This window comes from Coregonus clupeaformis, unplaced genomic scaffold (genome assembly GCF_020615455.1).
Source record: "Coregonus clupeaformis isolate EN_2021a unplaced genomic scaffold, ASM2061545v1 scaf1732, whole genome shotgun sequence".
NCBI lineage: Eukaryota > Metazoa > Chordata > Actinopteri > Salmoniformes > Salmonidae > Coregonus > Coregonus clupeaformis.
This window is the reverse complement of record NW_025535186.1, coordinates 73,109-89,499: the sequence shown is the minus strand read 5'-3', so window position 1 is coordinate 89,499 and position 16,391 is coordinate 73,109. Positions and strand designations below refer to the sequence as shown.

At 47.7% G+C, this 16,391-nt stretch overlaps 1 protein-coding gene across 1 annotated transcript in view; it reads right to left on the bottom strand.

Moving 5' to 3' along the window:
- Positions 1-2,421: 2,421 nt before the first annotated feature.
- The window catches only part of LOC123487491 (disintegrin and metalloproteinase domain-containing protein 9-like), a 49,467-nt gene continuing 35,497 nt past the window's right edge, over positions 2,422-16,391 (bottom strand). The window contains exons 17-23 of the mRNA XM_045218700.1: positions 16,188-16,368; positions 15,719-15,808; positions 14,277-14,382; positions 12,465-12,606; positions 4,962-5,080; positions 2,946-2,986; positions 2,422-2,826 (exon numbers count right to left, since the gene is read on the bottom strand). Coding sequence (XP_045074635.1) covers positions 2,695-2,826; positions 2,946-2,986; positions 4,962-5,080; positions 12,465-12,606; positions 14,277-14,382; positions 15,719-15,808; positions 16,188-16,368 — 811 coding nt within the window. The 3' untranslated portion in view covers positions 2,422-2,694. The remainder of the gene's footprint in view (positions 2,827-2,945; positions 2,987-4,961; positions 5,081-12,464; positions 12,607-14,276; positions 14,383-15,718; positions 15,809-16,187; positions 16,369-16,391) is intronic.

Below are 16,391 nucleotides of genomic sequence, written 5' to 3'. Positions count from 1 at the left end.
TGCTTTGCTGGTGACACCGTCTGAGATTGTTGTAGAAATATTTTTTGACTCAAAAAGTAGTCAACTTAAAAATATTTCTCAAGAGACTGGAACTTGTGAATTTAGACTTTTATTATTTGCATAACAAAGCCGAGCTTGCTCCATGGAGCAACAACTGCTTGTCCTGAACCGGAGTGCTCCTTTTTATACAGACACATGCATAGCCACACTGATACAGCTGATAGTTCCTCTCTATGTGAATGAATAGCATCTTTCAGTATCACATGTTGGCTACTCACGAGGGCTACTTGCGCTTCTCTAAGTGGGGCCTCTGTATCTTATTAGTGGCATGACTCAAAAAATTATGTACATACGTACGTTAAAGAACAATCACACTCTGTATTGACTATATTCACTATCCAGGCATGCATCTGGAGTACAAAGTATCAATTATGTTCATTCTGTTTCACCATTATCATTTCATAACACATTATAAAACATATCCATTAATACTTAAACATGATTTAAACATGTCATCTATAACCCATTCTCAACCACATACATTTAAACATTTATCATCCTCCCGCCCAACTACCTCATCCCTATATTGTTATTTATTTTGCTCATTTGTACCCCAATATCTCTATTTGCACATCATCTCTTGCACATCTATCATTCCAGTGTTAATACTAATTGTAATTATTTTTTTGCACTATAGCCTATTTATTGCCTTACCTCCATAACTTGCTACATTTGCACACACTGTATATATATGTATTTCTGTTGTATTTTTGACTTTGTTTGTTTTACCCCATATGTAACTCTGTGTTGTTGTTTTTATCGCACTGCTTTGCTTTGTCTTGGCCAGGTCGCAGTTGTAAATGAGAACTTGTTCTCAACTGGTTTACCTGGTTAAATAAAGGTGAAAAAAAAAAAAAAAAATGATGTGCATGTGGCCATGTGTCAGGTCATAAGGTCATAAGCACAAAGAAATGATAACACTAGTTCCATTGTTACTCCAATCTCCACACAGCCATCACGAGGAGTTGTATCTACGTCACACGTCATTGACATAACCAGACCAGCTGCAGGGAGTTTATGAAAAACACATACATGTCTCTGCTCTGTATTAACCCTTCAACTGGTTCTCAATCCATAAACATTTTAAGGCATATAGGTGTTTAATTCTACAACATATGTACTTGAAAATCATCCATAAGATTAATTTAGAATTCATGGTAGACTTAACCAGCATGGCTACCACAGCATTCTGCAGCGATACGCCATCCCATCTGGTTTGGGCTCAGGGGGACTATTGTTTGTTTTTCAACAGGACAATGACCCAACACACCTCCAGGCTGTGTAAGGGCTATTTTACCAATAAGGAGAGCGATGGAGTGCTGCATCAGATGACCTGGCCTCCACAATCCCCAGACCTCAACCAAATTGAGATGGTTTGGGATGAGTCGGACCACAGAGTGAAGGTAAAGCAGCCAACAAGAGCTCAGCATATGTGGGAACTCCTTCAAGACTGTTGGAAAAGCATTCCAGGTGAAGCTGGTTGAGAGAATGCCAAGAGTGTGCAAAGCTGTCATCAAGGCAAAGGGTGGCTACTTTGAAGAATCTCAAATATAAAATATATTTTGATTTGTTTAACACTGTGGTGTCCAAGTCAACGTTGCTAATTATGCTGTGATGATAAGAAGTCCGCTTACACTGTTCTTTGATTATAAAGATTTATTGTATCAAAGTTCACAGTATTAATTTACAGATATCTGCAGTTATATCTGGAGAGAAACGGCCAATCTGTTGATCCAATATGTTGTCTCTCCCCCTCCCTTTGTTCAGAGCCTGGTATTTATATCCTATGTAACATAATATGGCGTGATTTTAATAAACCAATCCCCGGCTTTCACATATCTCCAAATGTCCTCTATTCCAAGAAACCTATGTAGCAATGCTTTTCCAAATGCTTCAGCAAAGCAGAGTAAAGTTCATCTATTACACCATTTGCAAACATCAGCAAAATCAATAGACCTTCAGACACTACAGCACTTTTTTTGGTTACTACATGATTCAATATGTGTTATTTCATAGTTTTGATGTCTTCACTATTATTCTACAATGTAGAAAATAGTAAAAAAAAATAAAAAAAAACCCTGGAATGAGGAGGTGTGTCCAAACGTTTGACTGTAGGTGTGTCCAACTCTGCATTATTGGAAAATAACCTGTCAGTAAGCATTTCACTGTTAGTCTACACCTGTTGTCTACAAAGCATGTGACAATTTTCTTTTTTTGACTTCTCAAATCCCGGCCTGGTCTGTCTCGCGATGTTGCGCCTCTGGGTTTACAAACTCAGATAATATTCTACAGTACCTCGGAATGAAAGATAGGCCTAATAATACAAAAGGAAAATAAGGAGAGAAATCTTATAGTCAATATATTTATTATGAGTAACATTTAAAGCAACACATTTAAATATAAACAAATATTGTAACGGCTCATAAAATTACATTTTGAGCCTTATTGAAACTTAATATCAACAATATGTATATTTTTATTACAAAATGTTACCTTCATTTCCATAGTACAATGTAAAAAGGAATATCTTAAGTCCCTGTCACCAAATTATGTTCCTGCAATAAAATTATTTTAAAAAATGGAGATATCCACAAACGAACATACAATGTACGCAATTTACAATAAGGAATAAGGTTAAAGCCGTGTTATGTGGGGTGTTTCTGTCAGGGTATTTGGGAGGGAGGGATGGGTTTGGGAACCCCTGGTCCTTGCTGGGGGAGAGGTGGCTGGGTGGCAGGAGGTTTGTTCCGATAGTTTTCTCCATACCTAAAAGTGACACATTAAAACAAAATCAACATAAAAAACAAATACAACTAAGGCATATGCAATGACACTTTTTTCCCCCCAAATGAAAGTCAAAATATGCTATGATAAAGCATTAATACCTGGGACCTGAGGTAGCTGATGGCGGATATGCAGGCATTGGCTGGAAACAGATATGAAGAGCGCAGAATTACTACAACATATAAATGATGAATACATAAGGTCCTAGATCGCCCACTCCCATTGGTCGTCGCCAGACATGGCCAGGCTATCGCCCACTCCCATTGGTCGTCGCCAGACATGGCCAGGCTATCGCCCACTCCCATTGGTCGTCGCCAGACATGGCCAGGCTATCGCCCACTCCCATTGGTCGTCGCCAGACATGGCCAGGCTATCGCCCACTCCCATTGGTTGTCGCCAGACATGGCCAGGCTATCGCCCACTCCCATTGGTCATCGCCAGACATGGCCAGGCTATCGCCCACTCCCATTGGTCATCGCCAGACATGGCCAGGCTATCGCCCACTCCCATTGGTCGTCGCCAGACATGGCCAGGCTATCGCCCACTCCCATTGGTCATCGCCAGACATGGCCAGGCTAGTGAAAGAAAAGGTCTAACCAGACATGTTTGAGGCTTTGGGTTTAATCCCCTGCAAAGGATGACTTCCCTGCACATTTTTACCACGATGGCAGTTGATTGAAAAACCCGCTCAGCTCTGTATTCTGTTCCACTTAACAAAGACATAGTGTGGTCTGAAATTATTGACCCCCTTGATAAAGATGAGCAAAAATGACTATAAAATAAATCATTTAAAATATTGAGCTATATATTCCCATTTACATTTACATTACATTTTACATTTTAGTCATTTAGCAGACGCTCTTATCCAGTGAGTGCATACATTATTTATTTTATTGTTATTTAAAAATAAAAAAAATCATACTAGCCCCCTGTGGGAAACGAACCCACAACCCTTCCGTTGCAAACGCCATGCTCTACCAACTGAGCTCCATCCCTGCTGGCCATTCCCTCCCCTACCCTGGGCCAATTGTGCGCCGCCCCATGGGTCTCCCGGTCGCGGCCGGCTACGACAGAGCCTGGATTCGAACCAGGATCTCTAGTGGCACAGCTAGCACTGCGATGCAGCGCCTTAGACCACTGCGCCACTCGGGAGACATAGCCCAGTCCCATGGTGGTGCCAAAGAGCTCTATTTTCATGCCATCTGACCAAAGCGCCAGTTCCAATTCAAGTGCCAACGCCGTGACATCAAAATAGAGCTCTTTGGCCACGAACGCCAGTGGTGGGTTTGGCGTTTTGAAATGAGAACGCATGAGCAGAAAATAACCCTATACCTACTGTAAAATATGGCGGTGGAGCTTTGATGTTTTGGGGCTGTTTTGCTTCCACTGGTCCTGGAGCCCTTTGTTAAGGTCAACGGCATCATGAACTTTACCCAGTACCAAGACATTTTAGCCAAAAACCTGGTTGCCTCTGTGAGGAGGCTGAAACTTGGCCGCAAGTGGATCTTCCAGCAAGACTATAACCCCAAGCACACATCAAAATCCACAAATAAATTGTTATTCGGCTACATAATCAACATTTTGCAATGGCCATCTCAGTCTCCGGACTGAAAACCTGTGGTTTGAATTGATGAGGGTAGTCCTCTGTAGCTCAATTGGTAGAGCATGGCGCTTGTAACGCCAGGGTAGTGGGTTCGATCCCCGGGACCACCCATACGTAAAAATGTATGCACACATGGCTGTAAGTAGCTTTGGATAAAAGCGTCTGCTAAATGGCATATTATTATTATTATTATTATAGTCCATAAGCGCAGACAAAGGATATCAAGGATCTGGAAGTGTTCTGTATGGAGGAATGGTCTAAGATCCCTCCCAATGTGTTCTCCAACTCATTAAACATTTTAGAAAAAGGCTCAGTTCTGTTATCCTTGCAAGGTCAGGTATTGAAAACAGGGGTGTCAATTTTGACCTTTAACGTTTTGAGAATTATGTATTAAATAATCATTTCAATTTTTTTTATAGCTCAGTATTTTAATGATTTATTTCAGTCATTTTTGCTCATCTTTATCAAGGGTGTCAATATCAGATCCCACTGTACATGCAGTGGAACTGTTTACCTGACGGGGTGGGGCCTGTGTTGCTGGGAAAACTGTTTACCTGACGGGGTGGGGCCTGTGTTGCTGGGGCCTGTGGAGTTGCTCGTCTTGGGACATGGCCATTCGCTGTGTTCTTTGACCTGCGGACATTAGACATCATCATGTGAAAAGCAACAGCTGTGACCGGGAGAAAGTTACCCAGTTTTACATAATACATGCTTTTAATCTCATACAATTTCTATGTCACACAACCTGTTGAACGAATCAAAGAAATGCCACAAACTAGGTTTGTACGGTTTTGTGATGAGATGTACCCAGTTTGTCACTTTTTTTTGTTGGTTTACTCATAAGCTTGGCGTCTATAGCTAGGCTAAGCGTCTATAGCTAGGCTAGGCGTCTATAGCTAGGCTAGGCGTCTATAGCTAGGCTAGGCGTCTATAGCGAGGCAAGGCGTCTATAGCGAGGCTAGGAGTCTATAGCTAGGCTAGGTCGTCTATAGCGAGGCAAGGCGTCTATAGCTAGGCTAGGCGTCTATAGCTAGGCTAGGCGTCTATAGCTAGGCTAGGCGTCTATAGCTAGGTATCTATAGCGAGGCTAGGCGTCTATAGCTAGGCAAGGCGTCTATAGCTAGGCTAGGCGTCTATAGCTAGGCTAGGCGTCTATAGCTAGGTATCTATAGCGAGGCTAGGCGTCTATAGCTAGGCTAGGTCGTCTATAGCGAGGCAAGGCGTCTATAGCGAGGCTAGGAGTCTATAGCTAGGCTAGGTCGTCTATAGCGAGGCAAGGCGTCTATAGCTAGGCTAGGCGTCTATAGCTAGGCTAGGCGTCTATAACTAGGCTAGGCGTCTATAGCTAGGTATCTATAGCGAGGCTAGGCGTCTATAGCTAGGCAAGGCGTCTATAGCTAGGCTAGGCGTCTATAGCTAGGCTAGGCGTCTATAGCGAGGCTAGGCGTCTATAGCGAGGCTAGGCGTCTATAGCTAGGCTAGGCGTCTATAGCGAGGCTAGGCGTCTATAGCGAGGCTAGGCGTCTATAGCTAGGCAAGCGTCTATAGCTAGGCTAGGCGTCTGCGCGAGGCTAGGCGTCTATAGCGAGGCTAGGCGTCTATAGCCAGGCTAGGCGTCTATAGCGAGGCTAGGCGTCTATAGCTAGGCTAGCGTCTATAGCGAGGCAAGGCGTCTATAGCGAGGCTAGGCGTCTATAGCTAGGCTAGGCGTCTATAGCCAGGCTAGCGTCTAGCGAGGCTAGGCCTCTATAGCGAGGCTAGGCGTCTATAGCTAGGCTAGGCGTCCATAGCTAGGCTAGGCGTCTATAGCTAGGCTAGGCGTCTATAGCTAGGCTAGGCGTCTATAGCGAGGCTAGGCGTCTATAGCGAGGCAAGGCGTCTATAGCGAGGCTAGCGTCTATAGCTAGGGCTAGCGTCTATAGCCAGCGCTAGGCGTCTATAGCCGAGGCTAGGCGTCTATAGCGAGCTAGCGTCTATACGCGAGCTAGGCGTCTATAGCTAGGCTAGGCGTCTATAGCTAGGCTAGGCGTCTATAGCGAGCTAGGCGTCTATAGCGAGGCTAGGCGTCTATAGCTAGGCTAGGCGTCTATAGCTAGGCTAGGCGTCTCATAGCTAGGCTAGGCATCTATAGCGAGGCTAGGCGTCTATAGCTAGGCTAGGCGTCTATAGCTAGGCGTCTATAGCGAGGCTAGGCGTCTATAGCTAGGCTAGGCGTCTATAGCTAGGCTAGGCGTCTATAGCGAGGCTAGGCGTCTATAGCTAGGCTAGGCGTCTATAGCTAGGCGTCTATAGCGAGGCTAGGCGTCTATAGCGAGGCAAGGCGTCTATAGCGAGGCAAGGCGTCTATAGCGAGGCAAGGCGTCTATAGCTAGGCTAGGCGTCTATAGCTAGGCTAGGCGTCTATAGCTAGGCTAGGCGTCTATAGCTAGGCTAGGCGTCTATAGCTAGGCTAGGCGTCTATAGCGAGGCAAGGCGTCTATAGCTAGGCGTCTATAGCTAGGCTAGGCATCTATAGCTAGGCTAGGCGTCTATAGCTAGGCTAGGCGTCTATAGCGAGGCAAGGCGTCTATAGCTAGGCTAGGCGTCTATAGCGAGGCTAGGCGTCTATAGCGAGGCTAGGCGTCTATAGCGAGGCTAGGCGTCTATAGCTAGGCTAGGCATCTATAGCTAGGCTAGGCGTCTATAGCTAGGCTAGGCGTCTATAGCTAGGCTAGGCATCTATAGCGAGGCTAGGCGTCTATAGCTAGGCTAGGCGTCTATAGCTAGGCGTCTATAGCGAGGCTAGGCGTCTATAGCTAGGCTAGGCGTCTATAGCTAGGCTAGGCGTCTATAGCGAGGCTAGGCGTCTATAGCCAGGCTAGGCGTCTATAGCTAGCGTCTATAGCGAGGCTAGCGTCTATAGCGAGGCAAGGCGTCTATAGCGAGGCAAGGCGTCTATAGCGAGGCAAGGCGTCTATAGCTAGGCTAGGCGTCTATAGCTAGGCTAGGCGTCTATAGCTAGGCTAGGCGTCTATAGCTAGGCTAGGCGTCTATAGCGAGGCAAGGCGTCTATAGCTAGGCGTCTATAGCTAGGCTAGGCATCTATAGCTAGGCTAGGCGTCTATAGCTAGGCTAGGCGTCTATAGCGAGGCAAGGCATCTATAGCTAGGCGTCTATAGCTAGGCTAGGCATCTATAGCTAGGCTAGGCGTCTACTACGCGAGCTAGGCGTCTATAGCGAGGCAAGCGTCTATAGCTAGGCTAGGCGTCTATAGCTAGGCTGGCGTCTATAGCGAGGCTAGGCGTCTATAGCTAGGCTAGGCGTCTATAGCTGGGCTAGGCGTCTATAGCGAGGCAAAGGCGTCTATAGCTAGGCGTCTATAGCTAGGCTAGGCATCTATAGCTAGGCTAGGCGTCTATAGCTAGGCTAGGCGTCTATAGCGAGGCTAGGCATCTATAGCTAGGCGTCTATAGCTAGGCTAGGCATCTATAGCTAGGCTAGGCGTCTATAGCGAGGCTAGGCGTCTATAGCGAGGCAAGGCGTCTATAGCTAGGCTAGGCGTCTATAGCTAGGCTAGGCGTCTATAGCTAGGCTAGGCGTCTATAGCGAGGCAAGGCGTCTATAGCGAGGCAAGGCGTCTATAGCAAGGCAAGGCGTCTATAGCTAGGCTAGGCGTCTATAGCTAGGCTAGGCGTCTATAGCTAGGCTAGGCGTCTATAGCTAGGCTAGAAGTCTATAGCTAGGCTAGGCGTCTATAGCTAGGCTAGGCGTCTATAGCTAGGCTAGGCGTCTATAGCTAGGCGTCTATAGCTAGGCTAGGCGTCTATAGCGAGGCTAGGCGTCTATAGCTAGGCTAGGCGTCTATAGCGAGGCAAGGCGTCTATAGCTAGGCTAGGCGTCTATAGCTAGGCTAGGTGTCTATAGCTAGGCTAGGCGTCTATAGCTAGGCTAGGCGTCTATAGCTAGGTATCTATAGCTAGGCTAGGCGTCTATAGCTAGGTATCTATAGCTAGGCTAGGCGTCTATAGCTAGGCTAGGCGTCTATAGCGAGGCTAGGCGTCTATAGCTAGGCTAGGCATCTATAGCTAGGCTAGGCGTCTATAGCTAGGCTAGGCGTCTATAGCTAGGTATCTATAGCGAGGCTAGGTCGTCTATAGCTAGGCAAGGCGTCTATAGCTAGGCTAGGCGTCTATAGCTAGGCTAGGCGTCTATAGCTAGGTATCTATAGCGAGGCTAGGCGTCTATAGCTAGGCTAGGTCGTCTATAGCGAGGCAAGGCGTCTATAGCGAGGCTAGGAGTCTATAGCTAGGCTAGGAGTCTATAGCTAGGCTAGGCGTCTATAGCTAGGCTAGGCGTCTATAGCTAGGCTAGGCGTCTATAGCTAGGTATCTATAGCGAGGCTAGGCGTCTATAGCTAGGCAAGGCGTCTATAGCTAGGCTAGGCGTCTATAGCTAGGCTAGGCGTCTATAGCGAGGCTAGGCGTCTATAGCTAGGCTAGGCATCTATAGCGAGGCTAGGCGTCTATAGCGAGGCTAGGCGTCTATAGCTAGGCAAGGCGTCTATAGCTAGGCTAGGCGTCTATAGCTAGGCTAGGCGTCTATAGCGAGGCTAGGCGTCTATAGCTAGGCTAAGCGTCTATAGCGAGGCTAGGCGTCTATAGCGAGGCTAGGCATCTATAGCTAGGCTAGGCGTCTATAGCGAGGCAAGGCGTCTATAGCGAGGCTAGGCGTCTATAGCTAGGCTAGGCGTCTATAGCGAGGCTAGGCGTCTATAGCGAGGCTAGGCGTCTATAGCGAGGCTAGGCGTCTATAGCTAGGCTAGGCGTCTATAGCTAGGCTAGGCGTCTATAGCTAGGCTAGGCGTCTATAGCTAGGCTAGGCGTCTATAGCGAGGCTAGGCGTCTATAGCGAGGCAAGGCGTCTATAGCGAGGCTAGGCGTCTATAGCTAGGCTAGGCGTCTATAGCTAGGCTAGGCGTCTAGCGAGGCTAGGCGTCTATAAGCGAGGCTAGGCGTCTACAGCGAGGCTAGGCGTCTATAGCTAGGCTAGGCGTCTATAGCTAGGCTAGGCGTCTATAGCGAGGCTAGGCGTCTATAGCGAGGCTAGGCTTCTATAGCTAGGCTAGGCGTCTATAGCTAGGCTAGGCGTCTATAGCTAGGCTAGGCGTCTATAGCTAGGCTAGGCGTCTAGCCAGGCTAGGCGTCTATAGCGAGGCTAGCGTCTATAGCGAGGCTAGGCGTCTATAGCGAGGCTAGCGTCTCATAGCTAGGCCTAGGCGTCTATAGCTAGGCTAGGCGTCTATAGCTAGGCTAGGCGTCTATAGCTAGGCTAGGCATCTATAGCGAGGCTAGGCGTCTATAGCTAGGCTAGGCGTCTATAGCTAGGCGTCTATAGCGAGGCTAGGCGTCTATAGCTAGGCTAGGCGTCTATAGCTAGGCTAGGCGTCTATAGCGAGGCTAGGCGTCTATAGCTAGGCTAGGCGTCTATAGCTAGGCGTCTATAGCGAGGCTAGGCGTCTATAGCGAGGCAAGGCGTCTATAGCGAGGCAAGGCGTCTATAGCGAGGCAAGGCGTCTATAGCTAGGCTAGGCGTCTATAGCTAGGCTAGGCGTCTATAGCTAGGCTAGGCGTCTATAGCTAGGCTAGGCGTCTATAGCTAGGCTAGGCGTCTATAGCGAGGCAAGGCGTCTATAGCTAGGCGTCTATAGCTAGGCTAGGCATCTATAGCTAGGCTAGGCGTCTATAGCTAGGCTAGGCGTCTATAGCGAGGCAAGGCATCTATAGCTAGGCGTCTATAGCTAGGCTAGGCATCTATAGCTAGGCTAGGCGTCTATAGCGAGGCTAGGCGTCTATAGCGAGGCAAGGCGTCTATAGCTAGGCTAGGCGTCTATAGCTAGGCTAGGCGTCTATAGCTAGGCTAGGCGTCTATAGCGAGGCAAGGCGTCTATAGCGAGGCAAGGCGTCTATAGCAAGGCAAGGCGTCTATAGCTAGGCTAGGCGTCTATAGCTAGGCTAGGCGTCTATAGCTAGGCTAGGCGTCTATAGCTAGGCTAGAAGTCTATAGCTAGGCGTCTATAGCAAGGCTAGGCGTCTATAGCTAGGCTAGGCGTCTATAGCTAGGCTAGGCGTCTATAGCTAGGCTAGGCGTCTATAGCTAGGCTAGGCGTCTATAGCTAGGCGTCTATAGCTAGGCTAGGCGTCTATAGCGAGGCTAGGCGTCTATAGCTAGGCTAGGCGTCTATAGCGAGGCAAGGCGTCTATAGCTAGGCGTCTATAGCGAGGCTAGGCGTCTATAGCTAGGCTAGGCGTCTATAGCGAGGCTAGGCGTCTATAGCGAGGCAAGGCATCTATAGCTAGGCTAGGCGTCTATAGCGAGGCAAGGCATCTATAGCGAGGCAAGGCATCTATAGCTAGGCGTCTATAGCTAGGCTAGGCATCTATAGCTAGGCTAGGCGTCTATAGCTAGGCTAGGCGTCTATAGCTAGGCTAGGCGTCTATAGCTAGGCTAGGTGTCTATAGCTAGGCTAGGCGTCTATAGCTAGGCTAGGCGTCTATAGCTAGGTATCTATAGCTAGGCTAGGCGTCTATAGCTAGGCTAGGCGTCTATAGCGAGGCTAGGCGTCTATAGCTAGGCTAGGCGTCTATAGCGAGGCTAGGTGTCTATAGCTAGGCTAGGCGTCTATAGCTAGGTGTCCATCCAATTAGCAATAGATTTTCATGCGAATACTCTAGAATCCGCATAAAGAAAATATGCACATTTTCCCACCAGTGGTGTGTTTCCACCAAACTGACTTGTTGCGGATAAAAAAGTGCACACGAAATGTTCTTCTTTGCTTAAGTATTCGTGTACCGAATAACAATCTAAAGTTCAATATGTTTCCGTTTGCATTTTTAACTCGACCAATAGTTTTTTTTCACAACTGTTTGCGTTAAAATAGCAAATGTGCCCACTCTGGTCTTGGCACGCGAGCTCCAGCCAACCGCTCAACAGCTCTCAGATAGAGTGGGTTAGTCTGAGCTCCAGCCAACCGCTCAACAGCTCTCAGATACAGTGGGTTAGTCTGAGCTCCAGCCAACCGCTCAACAGCTCTCAGATACAGTGGGTTAGTCTGAGCTCCAGCCAACCGCTCAACAGCTCTCAGATACAGTGGGTTAGTCTGAGCTCCAGCCAACCGCTCAACAGCTCTCAGATACAGTGGGTTAGTCTGAGCTCCAGCCAACCGCTCAACAGCTCTCAGATACAGAAGGTTAGTCTGAGCTCCAGCCAACCGCTCAACAGCTCTCAGATACAGTGGGTTAGTCTGAGCTCCAGCCAACCGCTCAACAGCTCTCAGATACAGAAGGTTAGTCTGAGCTCCAGCCAACCGCTCAACAGCTCTCAGATACAGTGGGTTAGTCTGAGCTCCAGCCAACCGCTCAACAGCTCTCAGATACAGTGGGTTAGTCTGAGCTCCAGCCAACCGCTCAACAGCTCTCAGATACAGTGGGTTAGTCTACATGATGAGATTATTATGGGTAAGAGAGAGAGAGTATTTGTGTTTGTCAAACGGCAGTCGAGCATCGATCATCATGTCACCAGAATAAGACCTTAGATTTTTTTTGGCAGTCGAGCATCATGTCACCAGAATAAGACCCTCGATATTTATTGGAAAGGAGCATCAAGCTCATCACCGTGCACTTTCACCACCCTGTGAAGTTCATCATAACTTATTTAATCTGTAGCCTGATAAACTGAATGGTTTCCAGAGTCGCAGTGGGAGGACCACACACCATATCATCGCGTGACCCCAAGTTTACTTCGATATAATGGTTATTATTTCAATATTTGCACATAAAAAGGTGTTTCTGTCGCCATTTCTCGCATAAATAATATGATCAATCCAAAAGGATCCCACCATTGTCGAACAAACACATGATCTGCTAGCATTTATACCATGTCACCGCAACGTCCTGTTTCCATCACAGCTGACTTTACTCACAAACTGTGGATGGAAACGTGGTTATAGACATACATTGTTTATACACATGACTGGGTTTACCTCGAGCATGTTGAGCGCAGTCCTTTGAGGCATCGTTCCAGGGTATCCCTTCTAAACACATAGAGCAGCACCAACACCAGGAGCACCAGGATGGGAACCACCAGCAGAAAGAAGATCAGCAGGCCGTCCCTCAGGGAGTGATCTGGGAACAGCAGAGGGATAGTTATTAGTGAAGATCAGCAGGCCGTCCCTCAGGGAATAATCTGGGAACAGCAGAGGGATAGTTATTAGTGAAGATCAGCAGGCCGTCCCTCAGGGAGTGATCTGGGAACAGCAGAGGGATAGTTATTAGTGAAGATCAGCAGGCCGTCCCCCAGGGAGTGATCTGGGAACAGCAGAGGGATAGTTATTAGTGAAGATCAGCAGGCCGTCCCTCAGGGAGTGATCTGGGAACAGCAGAGGGATAGTTATTAGTGAAGATCAGCAGGCCGTCCCTCAGGGAGTGATCTGGGAACAGCAGAGGGATGGTTATTAGTGAAGATCAGCAGGCCGTCCCCCAGGGAGTGATCTGGGAACAGCAGAGGGATAGTTATTAGTGAAGATCAGCAGGCCGTCCCACATGGAGTGATCTGGGGACAGTTATTAGTAAAGAGAACAACACAACTTTATTGTCCATGTTACAACAAATGCGTCTTCTGCCCCAACTCCCCTGACAGCACGCATCACACACAGGTGCAGTCCATTCAGCTCACTCTGTGCAGTGTGACGAGTTCGCACATTTGAGACATGCCTGAAACTGCAAACCCAATCGGTGCACAGGGCGAGGTAAAACACCTTACCATATAGACCAGCAGACAGGACTGATCATGAGGGATCCACTTTAAAAGACACTCTACTACACTTGAAAGCCAATCAATTAAGCTATAATATATCAGACAGCGGTAGTAACAATCTGTAATGGCAGGTAGAGATGGGAAAGGTGTTCAGTACCTATTTATAATGGCAGGTAGAGATGGGAAAGGTGAACAGTGAACAGTACCTATCTATAATGGCAGGTAGAGATGGGAAAGGTGTACAGTGAACAGTACCTATCTATAATGGCAGGTAGAGATGGGAAAGGTGAACAGTGAACAGTACCTATCTATAATGGCAGGTAGAGATGGGAAAGGTGTACAGTGAACAGTACCTATCTATAATGGCAGGTAGAGATGGGAAAGGTGAACAGTGAACAGTACCTATCTATAATGGCAGGTAGAGATGGGAAAGGTGAACAGTGAACAGTACCTATCTATAATGGCAGGTAGAGATGGGAAAGGTGTTCAGTGAACAGTACCTATCTATAATGGCAGGTAGAGATGGGAAAGGTGTTCAGTGAACAGTACCTATCTATAATGGCAGGTAGAGATGGGAAAGGTGTACAGTGAACAGTACCTATCTATAATGGCAGGTAGTGATGGGAAAGGTGAACAGTGAACAGTACCTATCTATAATGGCAGGTAGAGATGGGAAAGGTGAACAGTGAACAGTACCTATCTATAATGGCAGGTAGAGATGGGAAAGGTGAACAGTGAACAGTACCTATCTATAATGGCAGGTAGAGATGGGAAAGGTGAACAGTGAACAGTACCTATCTATAATGGCAGGTAGTGATGGGAAAGGTGAACAGTGAACAGTACCTATCTATAATGGCAGGTAGTGATGGGAAAGGTGAACAGTGAACAGTACCTATCTATAATGGCAGGTAGAGATGGGAAAGGTGAACAGTGAACAGTACCTATCTATAATGGCAGGTAGAGATGGGAAAGGTGAACAGTGAACAGTACCTATCTATAATGGCAGGTAGAGATGGGAAAGGTGTACAGTGAACAGTACCTATCTGAGCAGGGCCGCTGTCCACACTGCCCCCACTCCCGGACTTGGCACAGTAAGGAGGTCCCCAGCCGTCAATACAGTGGCAGTTCCCCTTGTTATTACACACCTGGGGAAGATATATCAACCAATCAATCAATCAATTAATTAATTAACCAATCAACCAACCAATACAATAGACACTGAGATCTCTCCCCAGAAGAGGCCATCAGAGAGCCTGCAACATGTGATGTGTCCAACCCCTTCTAGACACTGAGATCTCTCCCCAGAAGAGGCCATCAGAGAGCCTGCAACATGTGATGTGTCCAACCCCTTCTAGACACTGAGATCTCTCCCCAGAAGAGGCCATCAGAGAGCCTGCAACATGTGATGTGTCCAACCCCTTCTAGACACTGAGATCTCTCCCCAGAAGAGGCCATCAGAGAGCCTGCAACATGTGATGTGTCCAACCCCTTCTAGACACTGAGATCTCTCCCCAGAAGAGGCCATCAGCGAGCCTGCAACATGTGATGTGTCCAACCCCTTCTAGACACTGAGATCTCTCCCCAGAAGAGGCCATCAGAGAGCCTGCAACATGTGATGTGTCCAACCCCTTCTAGAGGACGAGATCTCTCCCCAGAAGAGGCCATCAGAGAGCCTGCAACATGTGATGTGTCCAACCCCTTCTAGACACTGAGATCTCTCCCCAGAAGAGGCCATCAGAGAGCCTGCAACATGTGATGTGTCCAACCCCTTCTAGAGGACGAGATCTCTCCCCAGAAGAGGCCATCAGAGAGCCTGCAACATGTGATGTGTCCAACCCCTTCTAGAGGACGAGATCTCTCCCCAGAAGAGGCCATCAGAGAGCCTGCAACATGTGATGTGTCCAACCCCTTCTAGACACTGAGATCTCTCCCCAGAAGAGGCCATCAGAGAGCCTGCAACATGTGATGTGTCCAACCCCTTCTAGACACTGAGATCTCTCCCCAGAAGAGGCCATCAGAGAGCCTGCAACATGTGATGTGTCCAACCCCTTCTAGACACTGAGATCTCTCCCCAGAAGAGGCCATCAGAGAGCCTGCAACATGTGATGTGTCCAACCCCTTCTAGACACTGAGATCTCTCCCCAGAAGAGGCCATCAGAGAGCCTGCAACATGTGATGTGTCCAACCCCTTCTAGACACTGAGATCTCTCCCCAGAAGAGGCCATCAGAGAGCCTGCAACATGTGATGTGTCCAACCCCTTCTAGACACTGAGATCTCTCCCCAGAAGAGGCCATCAGAGAGCCTGCAACATGTGATGTGTCCAACCCCTTCTAGACACCGAGATCTCTCCCCAGAAGAGGCCATCAGAGAGCCTGCAACATGTGATGTGTCCAACCCCTTCTAGACACCGAGATCTCTCCCCAGAAGAGGCCATCAGAGAGCCTGCAACATGTGATGTGTCCAACCCCATCTTATCTTACCCCCCGACTGTTACATGTGTTCTTGGCATCACAGTGGAGGTTCACAGGCAGTAGAGCTGAGGCATTCACACACTGGAAGTCAATACAGGCCTGGAAGAAAAAAGAGATGAGTACTGGGTTTTATCTCTGGATTCAATCAAATGTCCCATAGCAATGTCTACAAAGCATTACTGTACTCCTAATGCCTCAACACACACCCACACCCTGTGGAAGAAGTGAAATCATCTTAGAAAGATAGGTTGGCAGGTAGCTTAGTGGTTTAGAGCGTTGTGCCAGTAACCAAAAGGTCGCGGGTTCTAATCCCTGAGCCGACTAGGTGAAAAATCTGTCGATGTGCCCTTGAGCAAGGCACTTAACCCTAATTGCTCCTGTAAGTCGCTCTGGATAAGAGTGTCTGCTAAATGACTAAAATGTCAAATGGAAAGATGGAAAAAGGGACCCCAAAACCAAAATGACCCATAAGCCTTACCATTCCCTTGGCACAGGGGCTGCCCCGGTGGACATAGGCAGGGTCCAGAACATCAGTGCCAAGGTTAAAGTCTGCGTTGACACATGACGAGCCATCTATAATCTGGTTACTGACGGAGCCTCCAGGAGGGGGCTTGTTGGTGTCTACATTAGTGCACTGCACCTTCCCACACATGGCATTACTGCAGGGGAGACAGTGGAGACA